Source organism: Cuculus canorus, chromosome 3 (assembly GCF_017976375.1).
Source record: "Cuculus canorus isolate bCucCan1 chromosome 3, bCucCan1.pri, whole genome shotgun sequence".
Lineage (NCBI taxonomy): Eukaryota > Metazoa > Chordata > Aves > Cuculiformes > Cuculidae > Cuculus > Cuculus canorus.
Window position 1 is genome coordinate 22,176,413 of NC_071403.1, and position 20,033 is coordinate 22,196,445.

Consider the following 20,033-nt stretch of genomic DNA (forward strand, 5'->3'; position numbering starts at 1 on the left):
GGTAGCAGCCATGCCCCTGAATATGTTTTTATTATGGATTTTTATATTGTAGATAATTTTTTATTTCACTTGATTATTTAAACGTTTTCAGAGTTCATTTTGCTTCTTTGGATGATTTTTTTTATACCTTTCAGGCTAATTTCTTCCGTACTCCACCTGCAAACTACACTGAACGGCTGCACTAACAACAGAATGCATTTTCACAGCATATTTCATACGAGGATTTCCAAGTGTTTGCAAACAAACACACCTCAGCCCACAAGTAAAATAAGTCAGTATTATGCAAAAAGAACTGAATCTATTTTTGCACTCAGCAATATTCTCCCCTACTTTACTCACAAATAAAGAAAAGTCAGGAACTTGGGGAGAACTGAGACATCACTCTTTGGCTAAAACAAATATATTCTTCGTACTTGAGTATAGGTTCCATACTATAGTAACTACAGTAACTGATTTAATCAGAATTATGCAGATTTATGTCAAAATAATCAGAGTAAGCGAACAGCCATATTTCTTATGATGACACAGTTTAAACAGCTTTGAACAAAACATAATTTCACAGCTTCCTTGGGGTTCTTAATTATCTTGCTCTTTGCTAACTCAATTCTCAATCTTTCAAAATTTTCAGAAGAGTATTCACCAAAATGAGCACTAAATAGAAAAAAATGCTGAATTTCATCCACATGGCTACAAAAGCAACTGAAAATTGTTTACCCACCTCCCCCATAACATTTCACCTCTACAGACGGACTGAGAAATGAAAAAGTGCTTTATTCTCTCAACTCAAGCTTAAAAAAAATAAAATGTTATGTTAGAAAAAATTTTAAGTCATTGTTACACCCGGAATAGTTGGTGTGTTGAATGTTAAAGATTCAAGATTCATACAGGAGATGAGCTTGCAATGAATCTACCAGGTTTAATGTTTAGAGACAAAACTACTAGAGCAAAAGCACTGACATTCATATAGCACGTATTAGGTAGTAATTGATGATTATGAGTTTATGAAATTAAGTTTAGCAATTAGTATATTAAGTTCTTAATCAAAAATACCAGTTTTAGACGTTCTCTTCTCCTTTTGCCAAAGGAAGAGCCTGATGATCCAGGTTCTGACTCCTGGCCTCCTGCTTTACCATTATCTTCATCCTCCTCTTCATCATCATCAAAGCACCATTCTGGTAGCTCAGGTGGTGACGGTGCATCATCTTCATCCCCATAACGACGAAATAATTCCTTCAAGTAGTCACCTTTATAAATACCTGGAGGTCTAGCCTGAGCAAAAGTAGCCACGGCAGCCTCAATACTGTCAAAATAAAAACTGAAAGTTACTCTGGATGCTTAATTTACACATTTTAGTCATGCTATGCCTTAACAAATGCAAGATGCATGGGGACTGAGGATTAAAAAAAAACTTTCAAACTGTTAATTGCAAAAAACATTCATTATATTTGAAACATCATGCCTGGCAACAGTTGCTCTTGCCCAAGATTCTGCGTAATTATTTAGGCACTGTGCATGTTCTCCGAAGTAAATGTAGCTTGCATTGCTTCATCTCCTTATAGTAGCTAATAGGGATTTGCTGGTCACCTAGATAAAACTTCTACTATTGCTACTGAAAAGGAATGGGTGACCCATAAGGAAGTACTTGAGGACTGAACAAAGACAAAAAAAGACCAAAGAAAAAGATCAACAAACTGAATGAAGAAAAACACAAGTGTTGACATTCAAATATGCCTATATTTTTCATTCTAAGAATTATTTTTGCTTTCATAAGAGGTTTTTCCATCACACTCAGAAAAAGCATCCTAATCTTTTGAAACCACTTCCCTTTCTGGAATTTTCTCATTAAAAAAACTGTAATCCAGAAGTATTTTACTATGCAGCTAACATTTAAATCCTAAGTGCTTTAATAAACTGGAGACTGAATCTCAAAAAAATTACAAACCAAAATTTACAGTCACGAACCTTTACAAACTAACTGGTAAGCACTGCAAAATACACAACTGTGAGCACAGCATGACAGTTTTATTGTTTCTATTTTCATAGATCCTATACTAATGTTTAAGAGAAAACACTGGACATAATTCTGCCTTCAGTTTGTCATGGCTGCACGGAGCAGTAATGCTCCACAGATCAACATTTAGAAATCTTGTTAAATAAGAGAGGAGAAATCAGTAAAGGTACATGCTCCTGTTAGGCTTCTTGACAAGCCCATAGCTTAAAACTGGAACAAAAGTACATATTACACTCTGTGAAAAGAATTTTCTTCAGATAAGAAAACCGCCGGATACTGGAACAAGTAAAACATATAGGCAAATGTAAAAAAGAATTTAAACACAAATGATATTTTTTTGTCTGATCTGTACAGCATCAGAATGAGTCCAAGAACTTTGAGGTAAGTTTCCCAGAATAGACAGAAACACTTCCTAAGAACCAGGAAGTTTGTTTCTCTCTTCTGATCCTCAGCAAGAGTAGAAAACAAAACATTTTCAGGAGTGAGATTATTAGATAGTCAGTCATCAGTCTCAGACCCTTCTTGGGAAAACTCAGTTTCTTAAACTGTTATTTCAGTCTTCCTCATTCTGTTTTCTAAGATTCAGAATTTCTTCCTTGCAAGACATTTTTTATTCAGGTACTTTTCTTAAATTGTTTCACATCTTCTGTAATCAATGCCATCGCAAGGCCAAAACAAACAAAATGGGGCCTGAAAGGCACTCAAATTTGTCTCTGATGATATTAGAACTCAATACTATTCTATAATAGATGGCAATGAAAGCCAAAAGAGGCAGCACAGATTTCAAGCACAGAAATCTTGCTGAAAGAAAACGTATTTTGCAAGTTCTAGAAAAACAGCAGTCTTTGGGAAAAAAAGTGAATCAAGTAAGGTTTCTAATCACTAGCTGAAGAGCTTTCAGTCTGGATGGCCTTTCTCTAAATTAAGTATAAAATACATCTCAGTATTCACAATACATCAGCAGTACTCCTATATCATATGCTTAACGAATGAATATGGATGGATTTTTCCATCAGGAAAATCTTATTTCCTCATCAGCAAATAACAGTGCCTCATTTTAAAGAATGGTACAGTAAATTGGATTTATCTTGATACAATGCTTAGCATTAACTACCACATCATCAAAATTAATTCTTTTGCTGTGGACATTTTTCCCTACCAGGTGATATCTGGGTGTTCTGTTGAAATAATCCCACAGAGATGAACAAACTTGATACAATTAGTAAACCAAATGAAGAAAAAAAAGACACAGCTGGGACATGTCATAGGGAAGGTTCACAACATAATAAAAGGCCACAGAGCAGGTGCAGCCGACTTTTCACCCACCAGACCTGGAAAGTTTAACTGAGACAGGCAAAGCTACCAAAGGATGATATGAATAATGTTAATTTAGGTTCCTTGCTCAAAATTAGTAAATAATTAAAATAACCACCAGTGGGTACATTAGGATAGCCATCAGGACAATGGGTGAAACATACTGAAGAGTCCTTTGGTCACTCTCCACAAATCCCTAGGAATTAACATTCAAAGTTACCTCCAGTCCAACTTCTCAACTAAAAAGGCACAGATGAGAAATCCAGTTCTATTGAAACCATGTGTGCAATGGACACCTAGACAAGAGAAAAGAAGGGCACAATCATTTGCAAGTAGCTTCAACAAACATGCTTTAGTTTCACAAATACATTTTTGAATCCTTCCACCTTCATCAGTAACATTAAAGAGTTACCTCCCTTCCTATCAAGGCAGCCAAAATCATGTAAGACACATAAGCCTAAGAAGCAATTTATTACATTTTTCCTGCAAATTATTAGCAGCAAGATATCGGATACTTCAGTTTATCCCACCTCAATAGCATCAACGTAACACAACTAAAATATGGTTAAAACAAATAAGAGTTAAAGTATTTTTTAATGACTGCACAGAAGTTTATCAGAAGACAATACAATCAAATTCAATAACTGTGGTTTTAGTGGGTTCCCCAAGCATTACATTCATTTCACACCAACAGGCATGAAAATCATATCCAGGTTACCATACCCCAGACTTGAAAAGGGGTCTCAATAGACCACAATTCTGTTTCAAATTTGCTATTACCATGCTAAGACCAGGGTTATTCTTTTCTCTTTTGGGGGGGGAGGAATATAAAAAAAAAGTTTACAACACTATGATCACCTTGAATAATTTATCCTTTCAATGTAAGAAAGAAAGAATTAAGTCTTCCATTTTACTGAATTCATTCCACAGTGGAAGGAGGAGAAGAGTCAAATGCTTTGTAACTTTTCTCTCTAGGCAACAGCACCATCTAGTGATAAACAAAGCAGTCTGAAAATTTGTGCTATTGGAAACATCATGAAGGATTCAGGAAAGACGTTGCCTCTTCCTTACCCTGCACTTTAAATTATAAATATCACAGTATTACAGTTACCACCAAAACAATTAATATTAACATATTTTTCAGTTATGATCTTGAAGCAAATCACTTAAGCTTTTATTGATTTCCTTCTCTACCACACTCAGTAAAGCAAGTTTAGCAACAATTAGCTTGATGGTTATTCAGACAGCATGTGAATATTTATCTTCTTTTCTATACACTCCTCTACACTGCAAGAATTTTTTTTTCCTGGAGGTCCAAAAAATGCCTGCAAAGAGCAGACTCATAAAGATCTGAAACTTTACTTTAGATGGGTAAGCAGAGATACAGAATCACAGAATGGTTTGGGTTGGAAGGGACTTTAAAGATCACCCAGAGGTGGTCAAATTCCAAGCAGGCCCAGCCCTGCGCAAGCTGCTTTAGCTGGCCTTTCTCTAAGGAACAGCAGCTTACTAGATGATTTCCACGGGTTCTTTCCAAAAACCTCAACTATTGTACAATTCTATGATTCTGTATGAATCCTAAACTGCACAAACATATCAGTTTAGTTTAGTTTACCAAGCTCTTATGAATGACACCTACACAAACAATTGTTCCATGCACCATTAAGTCACACAGACACGCAGATTCAGGAAAGATGCAGAATTATCAGCAAAGAGGTTTGAGGACAACACTTCTCCTGACTCTATAAGCTCAGCTGCAAAGTAATTTCTCATCTCTGACAGTTTGCCAATAAAGTTGAACACTTAACACACCTAACAGAAAACAGAATAAAATTGTTCTAACTAGGAGTCACACAAATTAAACTCAGAACTTCCTCTGGTCCTAGTGAAAAAAAGATATCATTAAGAACATTCAAACATTCACTGTGAAAGAGCATACCACAGAAGAAAAACTTAGCCTAATATCTACAATCACTTTTTGACAATTATGCAACTGCTTTGTGACATTTGCTAAAGAATCTCTGATCATTCAGTCATCGAATATGACTTTGAGTAAGCCAGACCACCAAACGCCAAAACAATACTTTGGCAATACATAACTTGTATTTGTATCAGCAGAAGAAACAGTGGAAGTACCATGTATTTGTAGACAGTTCTTAAGCCTGTGGTTTATTTCTGCATTAATTCAACAGCTGTAATCAAACCGACAGATGATGAAACACAGTAGTTTCTAGAGTAAAAGCAATCAAATCTACATATGCACAAGCATTGTACTGAGAAAATTCCTGTGCTTAGACTTTTAAGAATAAGAGACTGCAGTTACAAGTAAATATGAAATAAATTAACAGTAAAAACTAAAGATGGATATGAGAACATACCTATAAGCTCCGTGGGATTCTTTTCACTAAAGTGTTCACATACACGGATAAATGTTTCTGTATTCTCAGGTGTAGGACACTCACCATGCCTGAAAAACACAGGAACACACAAGGTGAGGAGACAACCAGGGGAAAGGGAAGAGAGAAAAAAAGACATTAATCACTTCAGTGTGATTTTTCAAATTGAAAGCTAAATATTAGAACTTACCCTTTACACTGGAGCTTTATATATTTAATCCCTTCTTTCTCTATATCATTCCTATCATAGAACCTAGTAGTGTTGGTCAAGTCTATCAGTAAACCCATTTTAACCTAAAAACAAAAAAAAGAGTAAAAAGTAAACTTATAGATGTGGTTCGTATACCAGTACATAAATTCCTAAATATTGCATTTGTTCATAAAACCCATGTAAATTTGATTTTACTACTATCACAGTCATCTGTATTTTTTTGTGAAAGTTGGTATCTGAACTGGCACCAACTAATGAATAAACTTCAGTTCGTTCCTAACAACATTTTTAAGTAAGAAAAATCTGCTAGCAGTAGGGAATTATCTGATAAAGAATAATTTCAACATGTTAAAACACAAAAAATAGAATCAAGTGCTCTTATGCTTTAAGTTCCTAGAACACTGGCCCAGTGGAAGTACCATAGGAAAAATTAACTACAGAGACATATACAAGAATAATTTCAGAAAAAAACAGCTCTTCTTAATTTACCCATCCATTAGAGAGCAAAACGAATTAATACATTTCCAAGTTTAAAACAAAAAAAAAAAATCCCAAACATTCTTACAAACATTTTATTCAAAGCTAAAATGTGAAACAACCTGAAATCTTCAGAGACATTGACAGTAATTAAGGTGGCAGTTTTAATCACCCAAATGTGAGGACACACCTGAATTCAGGCTGCCTCGCCTACTCTACCCTAATATGTCTCCTTGTGCATGAACTTAACTTATTAGTGTTTGGCATTTATAGCTGTAAAGTAGGTCTTTTAAAGCAGCCTTTGTGGAAGTTACTGTTTTTAAAAAGCAACATGGAAAGAAGAAATTCCACTGGGCAGCATACAACACAGAGAGATTCAGTAATGTTCAACCTACTGATTCTTGGTATATAATATCTTTATACTTCCATAATGCTTCTGATAGTAAAAAGCATCATAATGTTATGTCAGCAGCATTAAGCATTTGTAGTGTAATATCCAAATAATTTCTGAATTTCTCCTTGTTTACTTCAAGTTTATATATTACGTTCAGAATGCTTTATTTACTTTTATTAGTGTTTTGCAGAAATGCAAGCTACAATACTTCAGGACACGTCAACCTGAAAACAACGTTATATCATCTGAAACTTCAAATATTTAGTGTCAACCAAACTGCTAAGCATACAGACTAACAGCCAGTGATTAATTTTGCAGGAAGATTACAATAGGCAATTAATTCAATTACTGTTTTCCTCCCCCTCCATTCTCAACAGCATTTAGCAAATACCTCAAAGATTACATAAATTCACAATTAAGACCACAAAAAATTTCCAGGTGCTACACATTTTAGGTCCATAACACTATGACATTGGCATAAACCCATTCAAAATAACTGTTGAGAGGAGAATGACATATTCCTACACCAGTACTTCCAGGTGATCGGACAGGACAACATGCTAGGACAGATAAGTACATCTAAAATGAGCTGATTTGTATGAAAACTATTCAGATTATTTTTCTACCAGTCTACACAACCAATGGCTCCATGGAGGGCATCAACACAGCATCTTCCAGAAATATGCTGGGCTCAAAAAAAAAGCATAAGAATCTCCCTTTGTGTTCTGCATTCTATCAATAATCTGGTTAGAGCTGGCAGAAATATTGATACGACTATCAGGAGTGTTTTCACCAGAGAACTCTGGACTATGAAGACCCTAATGACCCTCCTCCCCAACTTCTACACAGCTCAGCTTGATAACTTCTTCTTTTATGCACAATATGGGACTGGGTGTAACACTTCCAAGATGTCCTCAGCTATGGAGAAAAAAAGTTACTTTCAAAGTAAAATTAAGATTTAATGAAAACGTCATTTTAAAGTAAAGGTTTTTGCATTCAGTTCCAGTCTAGTGAGAAAGAAGACATTCCAAAACATGAATTACTCTCAAAAAAAAAAAGCTGTATCATCTGATAGTCTAGAGAAAGGGAAAAAGAATCACAGGGAAAACAACCTTTAATAAAAGCACGAAGACAGATTAAAATGAAACATTGTTTAATACACCAAATTGTTAAAGGAGAGCTACAAGAAGAAATTAAAGTGACTTGCAGAATCACATCCTCCCATCCTAAAGTAGCAGAGAGAGAAAACCATTTTAGAATTGAAAACCCAAAGCCAACTCCCAGCCCCACGGTTCTCAAGCATCAGCAGCTTCAAACGCTCCCACTAGAAGCCTCCAGACTTCCCAAAACTCCTCGTGTAATGAATTATCACTGAGAAGATGCACAAAAGAAAAAAGATAATTTTATGTCAAAGCTTTTAAGCTCAAAGAACACTTGTATGCTTTTCCCTCAACTTTTTGAAATTAGTCTTTTGAACATGCCCATTTACAGATTTCAGTTTCCTCACTGACATGCATGAGCCAGGAGAACACTATATCAGACTCAGACCCGAAGTGCCAACAAGTATTCGACCTGTTGCATTTAATTTTAATAGGAGAACGAAAGACAGCAAAGTGGCTTGTAGACAGGAAATTCTGGACTACCAAACTCCAGGACTTCTGGCCAGCTATTGCTTTGCAATTATTACGAGTAATTTCAGTCAATGCGAGCAAAGATCTTGTGAAGTGGCACTGTTCCTCAGACATTTCACAGAGCAGTAAGCCAAACATACAGGCATCCGATATATTTTTCCAAAGCTATAAAAAGCATCTATGGCATATACATCATACAAGGCCTGAAAGCAGTTTGCTTGTTTTACAGAAAGCATTTGCTCTCTCAGCTCATGGGATTAGTAATACATTGTAATTTAGAGAGCGCACAGCAAGACAAAAGGATAAAGAAATTTTTTAAAAGCAAGGGGATTATGTAACATATCAAAGTATACAATGATGATATTCCAAAAATCCATTAAAAAAACGACACTGGTACCACAAGAACCAGAACATGTCAGTCACAGACTTATACTACGCTTGCCCTGACCAATCACAATTCTCACCTACAGAACAGACTATTCTTTTCACGCAGGTGCTTTGCTCTTCTCTGAAACCTTGACATCAGTCACAGCTGTCCCTCAGTCATGGTCTCCTAAGTTTTCCCCAGCAAGTTCTTAATAGGAACTGATTTTTTAAAGACTACTAAGCTAAAATAGCTAGTTATCCACTGGGGAAAAAAAAAAAAACCAAACGTTTTTCCAGTCAACATTTTTCATAAATCGTATCTTTCAGTCCACCATGCCCAGCCATCGCTGAATGACAGCTTTGGAAAAAAAGAATAATTTTAAATCGTTGAGCAACTTCTCACTAAAACATACATTTATTTCTTACAAGGTACTGTTGCAACACTACAGTCTTAGACACCGCTCTGCAACACAATTGAAACCAGTTATTTTTCTTGCTTCTAATAGTCAAAGATGACTGGATAGAAGGAAAAAAAAAACCTCATCAATAGCTTGAAATTCTCATCTTCTACATACAATAATGCCACAATCTTCATACCACCTCCATCCTGCTTATGCTCATTTTGGCCAGAATGTCCACGTCTTCCTACATTATAAAAGCCTTCCTCATCACTTTCTCACATGCAGCTATCTCCAGCTATTAATGGTTTATGCATACACTCTTCTGCTGCTGTGTAATTAAATGGGCTTGCTAGGATCCCCTTGAATTACCCCAGAAGTTTCTCATTAGATGTTGGAAAGTGAAAAGATTCTCCCCAGGCAGGAGACAGCATACTACAATACACTGAATTCTCTCCAGTTGCAGGATTTTTTTTCTGCATTTTTTATGAAGAAAATTTAAATCAGTGATTGAATTGATCTGTGAAAACAAAAATGTAGCTGAAAACTCATAACTTGTTTTCCTAATAGTAATTGTAACTTGGACATATTAAGTTCCCTAACGTTCTTCTAACTGATGTCCTAGCTCTACATAACACCAACAAAACTACCTCTCATAAAGCATAAACAGTACTAACCAACCTATTCAAGAAAGAAAGGAAAAAATAAAGTTTTCCACTCTGTTGGCAACTGCTCCTGCAATTTTTTTAATGAGACTATTAAGATACTACATCAATACTGGCAATCAGAAGAAAAACAGCACTGCTATCCTTTATCAAATCAACTCCTAGCATACAGATTTTCAGCAACTAGCTCTATGTCAAAAAGTAATCACAATATCTCACTATTACCAAAATACAAATGTAAAAGTTTCTGCTGAAGTCTCTTATTTGGGAGACAAATTATATGGACTTAAGTAATAACCAGGTTTCAGAAGCAATTCACTCTGCAAAGTATTAGCAGTAAAATACGCTGCAGTAAAATGATGAGAACCATGCACAGTTAGCTGCTTTTGTCTTGAGATAATCCACTTTTCAACTGCCTGCTAATCTCATTGCCAGGTTGTTGGTAAACTGGTGCATATCTTTGCAAACAAGAAAACATATGTTTTCAAAGAGCAAACATTTAGTAACAATACCAGGGTTCAAGACAATATAACAGATTTGACAAGAACAGAGTGTTTCAGAGAAATTACGTTCGGCTTTCTAACCAAAACTACCAAAATATAAGTAGGGATCCTAACGTTAGTAATTGTACTATCAGATTCTTATCATCTGATGTCATTCAAGACATTACAAACTTGTAGTAACAATACAACTGATTAATGCGCTTAGTGCAAAGGCTATGAAGGCTCACCATGATTTCTTTTTTGGTGACAAATCACTAGCAAGAAAATACGCAGAAATCCTAAGCAAGTCTCTGAAGTTCTTTGTAACTTCAAAATATATGCAGAATTTTAAATTATTTTAAACCATCAGTAAGATGGGGTTTGGAAAATTTCTAGATATGCCCCATTAAAGCGATTCAGATTCCAAAACAACATAATGCATAAAAGAGGAACTAAAGTAGAATTTAGATGCATAGATCTAAGAACTCAAACAAGAAAAATCCTACTAGTTCAAGCACCTGAGAACAGGTACATCTGCTTCACTGATAAAGTACCACACATTAGCCCACAGGTTCTTTTATCACTGCTACACTGAGTAGTTGACCATCTACTTCCTACCTAAGCCTAAATATGACTCATAAAATGAAGATTCCCATATCTTCCCATATCCCAGCCTGACCTAGTGGAACATGTCGCTGCCCATGACAGGGGGGTTGGAACTAGATGATCTTTAAGGTTTTTGCAACCCAAACTATTCTACGATTTTAGTCATCTGATTCTTCCGATGTTTAAGCTCTGATACTGCTAAACAAGTTCAGAGTTAATTTAACTTAGATCAACAGCAAAAAAAAGCAAAACCAAAAACTTCTGGAAAATTTCTAGATATGCCCCATTAAAGCCAGTCAAAGTCAAAACCAAAAAGACTGAAAAAATGTCACTACAGTGATTACTTTTGTAAAACACTAGCAAAAAAATAGCGCTAGCCTTCTATACTAGAGCTTAATAAACACATTAAAAGAACTGGGTTGTAGGCCTTCCTTTGCCTTAGAGGTTTAAAATCCTATTTCCGACACTGCCAGGTGCACTGGACTGTACACAACACTTCACAAACCTCTACGCTACATGAAAGTCTGGAAAGGTCCTCTTCACAATCTTTATTGTCAAAGTTGTCCTGTGATGCAGAATGACATGCAAGCTGAAGCAGACAGACAGAAAAGGACTAAATAGAGAATGAAGAAATAAAGAAGAAGCACAACTCTGTAACCCAAGGATAAAGGCATCCATACACTTCCCTGGGTCCTAATCCATGCTCCCAAGATTTTTTTTCTGTTTATGCTTGCTTTTTTCTTTTTCACAAGAAGTTGCTGCATAAAACCTATAAACTGATTTAGTGGGATGTCCCTGCCCATGGCAGGGGGATTGGAACTAGATGATCTTCAAGATCCCTTCCAACCCTAACTATTCTATGATTGTATTTCTTCCGTATTTGGGTATAACTGGCTAGATCCCATAAAGCATTCCAGGCATCAAAAGAAGAAAATTATGCATCGAAACTATAGAAGAGTTCTATGAAATTCTCCTTTCACTTTCCAATTGCAACCTAACATGTCCATACACAAGTCATTCCTACAACTACAAACTCAGACTATCTGAATTTTGGCAATGACACATCTCCAAGATGCAACAGTCGTAACAGCGAAGTGACATTCTTGCCTCTAATACAGTGAATGAGCTGGAGAATTTTGCACAATTCTTGCCTGTAAGAAAGTACTGTTGGAAATTTAGGAGTTGCAGAGAAAACCTGAAAATTCAAAAGAAAACAAAATAAATTTTCTGTACAGATGCCCCAAAGGAAGCCATCAACCACTTTCTTCTCAAATCTGAAAAGCAACATTCAATAAACAATAATAATTAAAGTAGTACTTCAATTAACAGAAAATTTAACTTTACCTTCAGACTCTTTAAGTAGTTGGATAACATACTCGGGTGAAAACGATTTTCTTCAGCAACTTGTTCATCATATCTCGGTCCTAACATTGTCTTCAAAGGTAAAAACTTCCCTATGAAAAGTAATCAAATTTTGCAGTATTTTATGTATAGTCATGTATAGGTCCACTTACAACTTAGCAATTTCAAAGCAATCCTGAGCAGATTTAGAGGCTCACCTTCAATTAAAAATAATCACGGGGAAAGAATAACAGCTGAATTGGAATATTTTTTAGTAATAATCCCTCAGAATTTGCAAATAAGTTTAGAAGTTTAAAGGAAATAGAAGTCAGCTCATCTAAAACAAAATGATGCAACATTTTTAGCTAGCTTTTAGTGTGATTTAAGCTGCAGAGCTACAGCACACAACAAAATAGAGAACACTTAAACTCAGTGTGGTTAAAGGCGTGAAAACAGCATTTCAAAAAGACAGTTTGTTACCCAAGCATATAAATACCAACTTTAATTACCTGCAAAAATAAAACACAGTAAAGATAACTGAAAAAAAAATGCATTTGGTCCAGAACAGCTACATACTAGAGATTTCTAAAATGCTTCTTAAGGTTTGTTGGAAGACTTCCGCAGCAGTGTTCAAATTTCCCTCTGAAATACACCACCTGCCTGTGCTCCAGACACCAGGGAAGTTACAGAACCGCAACATAAACTTAACCGGAATTAGTACTTACTGAACTACATCCATCACTTGCTAGAAACCAATTTTTTTTTTTTTAATTGATTTTAGTTTTGATCTATCATACCTACCACAGAACATCTGAAATATTCTTATCAGAGACATCTAGCTCTTTCCTTCTGACATTCAGCAAGCTAAGGGCATGCCTTTCCCTCAACACAGCAGGAACAGTACTGGAGCAGCACGTACTGACTCAAGAGAATTTCCTGCACTTCCAAACAGACCAGAGCGTAGAGCCCGGGTCTCTGCCTGGGAAGTAGCGCGGCAAGCTCCCGCATGCACCTGGGACCCTGCACTGCTGTGAGCTGCAGAAAATGAATGCAAATTAATAGTAAGAGAGACCTGGCATTGCTGCCCAGTCACACTACAGTTAATCATACAGGGAGAGCGTAAAACTATTAGAAACTCAGCATTTCTAAGTATCTATGAAAATATTTAAATGAATTATATCCCAAGACTGATCAAATAAACCCTTCCCCTAGGAAACACAAAAAAAATGTATTGCCCCAGAACTTTCCTCCCCCTCTTTTGTCTTTCCTTTTTTATTTTTTAAATAAAATTGGTTCCACGCTGTTAGGAAGACAGACCTTCTAAAACCAAAGAAAATGCAGTCACAATTGTATGGCACAGAAGAGAAGCAGCAGCAGATTTCTAACGAAGGAGGAACTCCAAATTGGAGCAGCAGACAAATCTCCCAGGAAAAGAAGTGCTGCTAGATCCTGATGTTTGTCGAATTATATTTCTAAAGTGCTCCTAATAGCAATTAACCTACCTATTTCCTAAAGGAGGGTAAGCGGGGGGAGAAACAGTTAATTCTATATAGGATTAATTTTTTTTAACTTCAGTAGCTTTCAGCTTTTGCTATTTTAAAACACAAGTACACACACAATATTCTGAACTAAGGAAAAACATTACACCTTTCTATACTATTGCTTAAACCATCTCAAGCATCTGCTCAACTGTGTAACGTAGAGTAACAGCCACCATTCACTAGTCTTTATGCAGTATTAAACGTTCCGTTTCAGACCCCCAAGTGAATCGGGACACCCAGCACACATCCTAAAAAAAACAATCTTTTAAATTACTCATGGAAATACTGCTTTCTCATCAAGACAGAACATTTCCTTGTAGTAAATGTAAAAAAAAATCCTGTTGTTTTCAGAAAAAAAAAACCCACATGGAATGAAAAGACACTAAAATGTCCATGTTATGCAGACAGGAATCAAATTTTGAGAAACTCAGTAATCTTCATAGAAATAGAAAAATGCATACTAGTTTCACTAAATGAATGCTGTAGAGAGGTTTCACTGTACAATAAGTTAAAGTTCATAGAATTCTCTGTAGCCTTAAATTCTATCAAAACATCTAATATAGTCTTAAATGAGCATTTAACTTTTAGGGAAGAGACATCATAAACCACAGAAGATAGTTATGGAAAGCGAGAAGCTTTGCACAACTTGTTAGCTCAGGTCTTCAGTTAAGCAGCAGCATGAGAAACACCTTTGCTCCTTGTCAAAGACCATCCCAACCATTACAGCCAAAAGGAAAGTTATTCGGTCATACAGTCAACACACACACTGAATGCTGATAAACTTACAGCCACTTGAGCTTCGATTTATTTGAGTCTTAGAAAAACTCCGAACTTCACTCTACTTCCCTCTGTCTTTTCATTCCACCGCTTACATACATCCTCCTCCTTGCTGGTTATGGCTACCTCACTCAATTTTCTCATTTTTTGATCTATCTACTTGAATTTTCTTGCTTGTTTTCCCCATCACCTTCAACACTACCATTCAGTCTCTCTCGCTCACTATTAACCCTTCCACAAAAACTTGTAATCTTCCTCTGTACAGACTGATGATGCAAATCCTAATTTTGGATAATCTTAATGCAAGAATCTATCACTGCCGTAAGTTTTGCAAAACACCAATCATGCTTGAAAGTGCTTAATTTTGTTACTTGCCATCCCCATCCTAACATACCCACTCACCCATTATAAACCACAAAGAACAAACCTAAATTTTGTAGCCAAAGCATTTGATTAAGAATGCACTGACAAGAGAATCAATGGACACATAATGCCGGCAAAAGAGCACAGAGTTGGAAAACAGTGCCTGGCGGTTAGGACTGATTCCTGTACTATCTCATTAGCGACTGTACAATTGCGGTGAAGACTCTCCTGTTCTCCTCCTCCTAGAACAATGAATAAACACGTTCACTCTCTCCTTGGTACTGGATCTTGATCTTTGAATTCACTCTGATTTCTTTCTGAGTAAATATAACACATTCCTGTTCACCAGGAAAAGTCAGGTGAAGTAGTCCAGCCAGCACTCCCTGCAGCATTTTAACAACTTTACACAGCTGTGAAAGTGACAAGTATTTTAATAGAGCCCATTTATAATATACTGGTAAAGTACTAAACCCCAGATCTCTGGAAGTATTTAGGTACCCAATTTCTACAAATTGCAGTTTGGTGGTATCATTGAGAAACAGAGTTTGCATGGCAGCAAACACGCTGCCTGCCAAGGTTAGAAGAGAAAAGCGAATTCCAATTTGGTTCCAATTTAGGCAAATTTTGTAACCAGATTATGAAAATAATGCCTCTGAGTTTTCTTTGCTTGTTTGCTGGTTTTTTAAATAAATTACATTTGTCTGCAATATAATCTTATGTTATCCCTATGCAGTAAGCCGCGTCTTCCTCCTTTATGTTCTTGTTTATTTTTGAATTGTGGCTGTGATAAACGTATTAAAGATCTTGAAATCAATCTCGTATTGTGTTCCTCTTGTAACAGAACACCAAATTTCCCTACTTTGCTATCTGATCTTTGTACAGAAGCTTGAAAATCCTCCCTCACAATGTGCATATAAACCTCTTCAAGGCAAGTGTCACTAAACTACAGAAAATCTAAGCTTTAAATCTCAGAAAGGTCTCCAACCTTTCTGAGCAATATGGACAAGCATAAATGAGGCAGTAGCTACTATCTTTGCTACAGTTCTGCCTTACATCTTAATGCTAAAGAAGTATTGCAGTAAAATATGTCTGCAACTCAAGCTGCCATGCATAAGCATTTGAATATTAAATAACCAATTCTTCATGCTGAACTAGATGATCTGACAGTAACAGGGTGATATTTACATGGATATCAAAGCACCCCAAGTTATTAGTATATCTAAGCTAGATTATGATAATTATAACTCCTCAATCAAATTTTCAAATTAACTTCAAAATGCTACTGGAACATTGATGCTTCATTACGTACGGCCACAATTAAGTCCAAATTTGTCAAATAGTTTTAGAAAGTAGGTATTAAAAACCCTTTTCCAAATTAGTTACCTGTATAACAGATGGTGTTTCTTTAGGTTCAAGAATAGGTAAAAATTCTAAAAGTAAGAATCCAGTATGTCAAAGCATAAATATCAGGTGGATAAATCTGAGAAAAATCAAACTGAACATAAGAATTCAAATTTCCTACATATACATCTTCAAATTTTGGCACATTGTTATCTGTTTTTAAAACTTTAATCCTAGAGCATATCAGTGAAAAAGCTACTTTTAATATAGTCCAGTTTTCTGTGACATAAAGATATCAACTCAATTCATGATGGCAGCCACTAATTATTCATGACCATGGTACGTTTAGGGCTAGATTGGACATTGATTAGCAAGGCTAGACTGTGTACAGTGACCAAAGAAAGAGAAATTTGAATAAAATGAAATAGTAAAATGTGACTAAAAAACAAACAAACAAAAAAAAACAACCAAAAACCAATGCCCTAAAAGGTAAGTCTTCTGTTTCAAGAACAACTGTGCTGAGCCAAAGCATCCACCTCACCTCATATCTCATCACCAAAACAGGCTAATAACAGATGCCTAGGAAAGAGTGTAAAATGATGACAATGAAAGTCCATCATCAGATTATTCTCCTCAACTACAACACGCCATGGCTCGGCAACTTACTAAACCAGAGGCATTACGCTTCTATTTAAGGTATTGTCTCTGTAAGTACCTGCAACATGGATGCTTTTAATAACATCCCACCATTCTGCACACTGCATGCATGTCTAGAACAAGATTAACTAACATGAATCATTAGAAGGAGAGTGAAAGACGCTGCTCAGACACTTCTCATGTCTTTCCTTCAGGATCTCGCTAGCACTCTCTGCGGCAGAACTAAAATGGACTGGGTTTTCAGCGGCTGTAAAAAGTAGGTACCTGCAGAAATGATGATGCCAAGGCAGTAAGGCCAAACCAACCCAACTGCTTCAGATTTAAGAGTTCAGAGAAAGCCCTTTTCATCAAGTACATCGTTGAGGTGTTACCACATTGCAATAGATATGAAAGTGTTCCATTCCAAAGAACTGCTGTAACGTAAAAGCAGAAAGTGGCAGCAAAACACCAATATTTAAAGAAGTAAACTGGAAAATAATGTGAGATGTAGATTAATTCATCTCTTTCAGGATGAAAGGTCCTGTTAACCTGAACAAACCCAATCTCACAAAGAGAAGAGCCTGGAGCTTGTATTTGAGGTCAACTAGAAATCACAGATGCCACAAGAGGGTCATGAGCAAACTTGATAAACACTGGTCCACAGAAGCTAGACAAACTTTGCTCAGCAACATTATTACCATTACACTATCAGATGGGAAAAAAGTCACACATGTATGCCCAGAAATTTGACTGAAAAGCTAATTAAAATAGACTATATAGAACACATCGAGAAGGTACCAATATCAGTAAACTCTAAAAATTACCTCTTGATAAAACTGCCAGATGTCTTTGAACATGAAATAGCAAAAAAAGGAGAGAAGACTGATGGTGTACTATGACTTTTGGTAAGTTGTATGCAATAAAAAAAATTAAGAATCAGGTAAACTAATATAGGAATGCATTACAATAAAGCAGCCAAAGAAACGAACCAAGCCCTTTCCTTTATTTTTGTGCAGTAACTTCTTGTGCATAACCACACTGAATGGAAATGAATTACCTTGCATTTACTGAATAAACAAACACACAAGCAGTGATGGCACAGCAGATGACACGCTGATGAACTGCATTCTTGCTTACTCTAGGTTACTTTTTCTGAGAAGCCAGGGCTTAAAAGACAGACAAACAAGCAAAACCAACAACTTCTAGAGATCAGGAACTTGCTGAGAAGAAAAACAAATAATAAAAAATTATTAGTCCATTTTTGTCATGGTCAAAGCCTAACAACTTAAGCTATCAAATCTCTTACTGGATAGAAAGGAATGCATTTGTCATTAGTCAGGAAAAAGAGATAATGGAGATGAGCAATACGAGAAGGCTGTTATTTAATTGAGTCAAACTCGGAGAAATACGAGGAACTTGAGAGAAACCAGTAACCCATAAAAAGAACAACTGAAATTAAATGCTCATCAATGCCAGGTAACGCATATTGATAAGATTAAGCCTACTGAGATGTCTCACGAGGTTCTAAATAAGCCTGAATAGTCATTGATGTCTTCAGTTCCACAATCAACTGCTGTCAAAAAAGCATAAGAAGATGATGCAGAAACGTGGGACCGAAAATACAGGATTGTCACTGTTAAGAAGTACACGGCACAGTGCCATCTAGAATAGCAGGCTAAGTAGCAAATGCTGTGTTTTCAGAAAATACCTTTAAATTATCATAACTAGGATGATGAAAGGAGTGATGCTTAGAGACATGATTTAGCAGTGGACAGGTACAGTTGGGCTTGATGATCTCAAAGGTTTTTTCTGACCTAGGGATTCTACAGCTAGAAAGTTATGAAAGAATGGGATTTGTAATTGCATACCTTACAAAGAAAAGAACTTCAGAAAATTGAAAAGAGCAAGGTTTGCTTATTCTGTCTTATACTAGACAGCAGGGGAAACATTCATCTTAAGTTAGTATGGCAGTTAAATTGCAACCAAAAGAAAGAGTGTTTACATGATCCCTAATTCATTGCCACCAGATGCCAGTAAGTGTGGACACCCTGCCACGATTGGGACAGGCAGCATGTCACGGGTGAGAACATCCAAGACGCCAGCAACCACTGACAAAACCTGAAAGACACGCACAAAAACTTTAAAGCACAACACTTAAGCTCCTTCTCCAGCTAAACAGCTTAGGAGCACAGGGGTGAGTGACGGGTCAACGCTCTGCCGGGGAACAGATCAACCCCGATCAACATCACAACCTTCAGGAACAAAACCAAACGAGGAAGCGGCGGCACAGGGGACTCGTCAGGGCTAAGGAATGCTCCATCGCGGCGCCTCCCGCTGCCTCATCCATCGGGCGGGACGGACGGGAAAACTTTTTGTAGGGATTTAGCGGTGGACGGGGACGGCTGATGCTATCTAAGACCATTTCCAACCTAGGGATGTTTAGCCCTAAACTCAAGGCGCTGCTGGCGGGGCTGGAGGGGACCCGCGGAGGAGCCGAGGGGACGCGGGTTTGGAGCGGCGCTGGTGGGAGGGAGGGCGAGGGCAGAGCCGGGCGGGCCCCGGGGGCGGGCGGGCGCTCACCTGCCACGGGCTGCCCTCTCCGGGGGCAGTGGAGCCAGCGCGGCGGGATCTTGGTGTAGGACATGGCGGGGCGCGGCCTGCCCGCGGGGAGCGGGGGAGGGAAGGGGCGAGCGGGGCGGGCGCGGGCCGGGGCGCTCAGCGGCCCCCACACCGCGGCGCCTTCATTCAGACCCGGCCCCGCCCCCGCCCCGCCGCGCTTCCGCTTCCGGGTCGGGGCGCGCGCGTAGGCAGCGGGGCGGGGGGAGCGGGGTGGCTTCGCTTCCCTTAGTACTGACGGTCCCGGCAATGGGCTCTGAGACTCATAGAGGGGTTTGTGTTGGAAGGGACCCCAAAGCCCATCCAGTTCCAACCCCCCTGCCATGGGCAGGGACACCTCCCACTAGATGAGGCTGCCCAAGGCCCCACCCAACCTGGCCCTGAACACCTCCAGGGATGGGGCAGCCACAGCTTCCCTGTGCAACCTGTGCCAGTGCCTCACCACCCTCAGTGTGAAGAAGTTCCTC

The 20,033-nt window shown here is 37.6% G+C and overlaps 1 protein-coding gene across 4 annotated transcripts in view; it reads right to left on the bottom strand.

Annotated features, from left to right (window-relative positions):
* The window catches only part of RNGTT (RNA guanylyltransferase and 5'-phosphatase), a 184,440-nt gene extending 164,720 nt beyond the window's left edge, over nt 1-19,720 (bottom strand). For 2 of the 4 annotated variants that reach the window (XM_054063260.1, XM_054063264.1), the window contains exons 1-6: nt 19,531-19,720; nt 12,296-12,405; nt 5,912-6,015; nt 5,704-5,792; nt 3,546-3,621; nt 1,051-1,300 (exon numbers count right to left, since the gene is read on the bottom strand). In XM_054063260.1, the coding sequence (XP_053919235.1) occupies nt 1,051-1,300; nt 3,546-3,621; nt 5,704-5,792; nt 5,912-6,015; nt 12,296-12,405; nt 19,531-19,594 (693 nt within the window). In that variant the 5' untranslated portion in view covers nt 19,595-19,720. Of the gene's footprint in view, nt 1-1,050; nt 1,301-3,545; nt 3,622-5,703; nt 5,793-5,911; nt 6,016-12,295; nt 12,406-18,007; nt 18,028-19,530 lie in introns of those variants that run through there. The other 2 variants (XM_054063262.1, XM_054063263.1) reach the window with 2 other exon arrangements.
* Nucleotides 19,721-20,033: the final 313 nt, after the last annotated feature.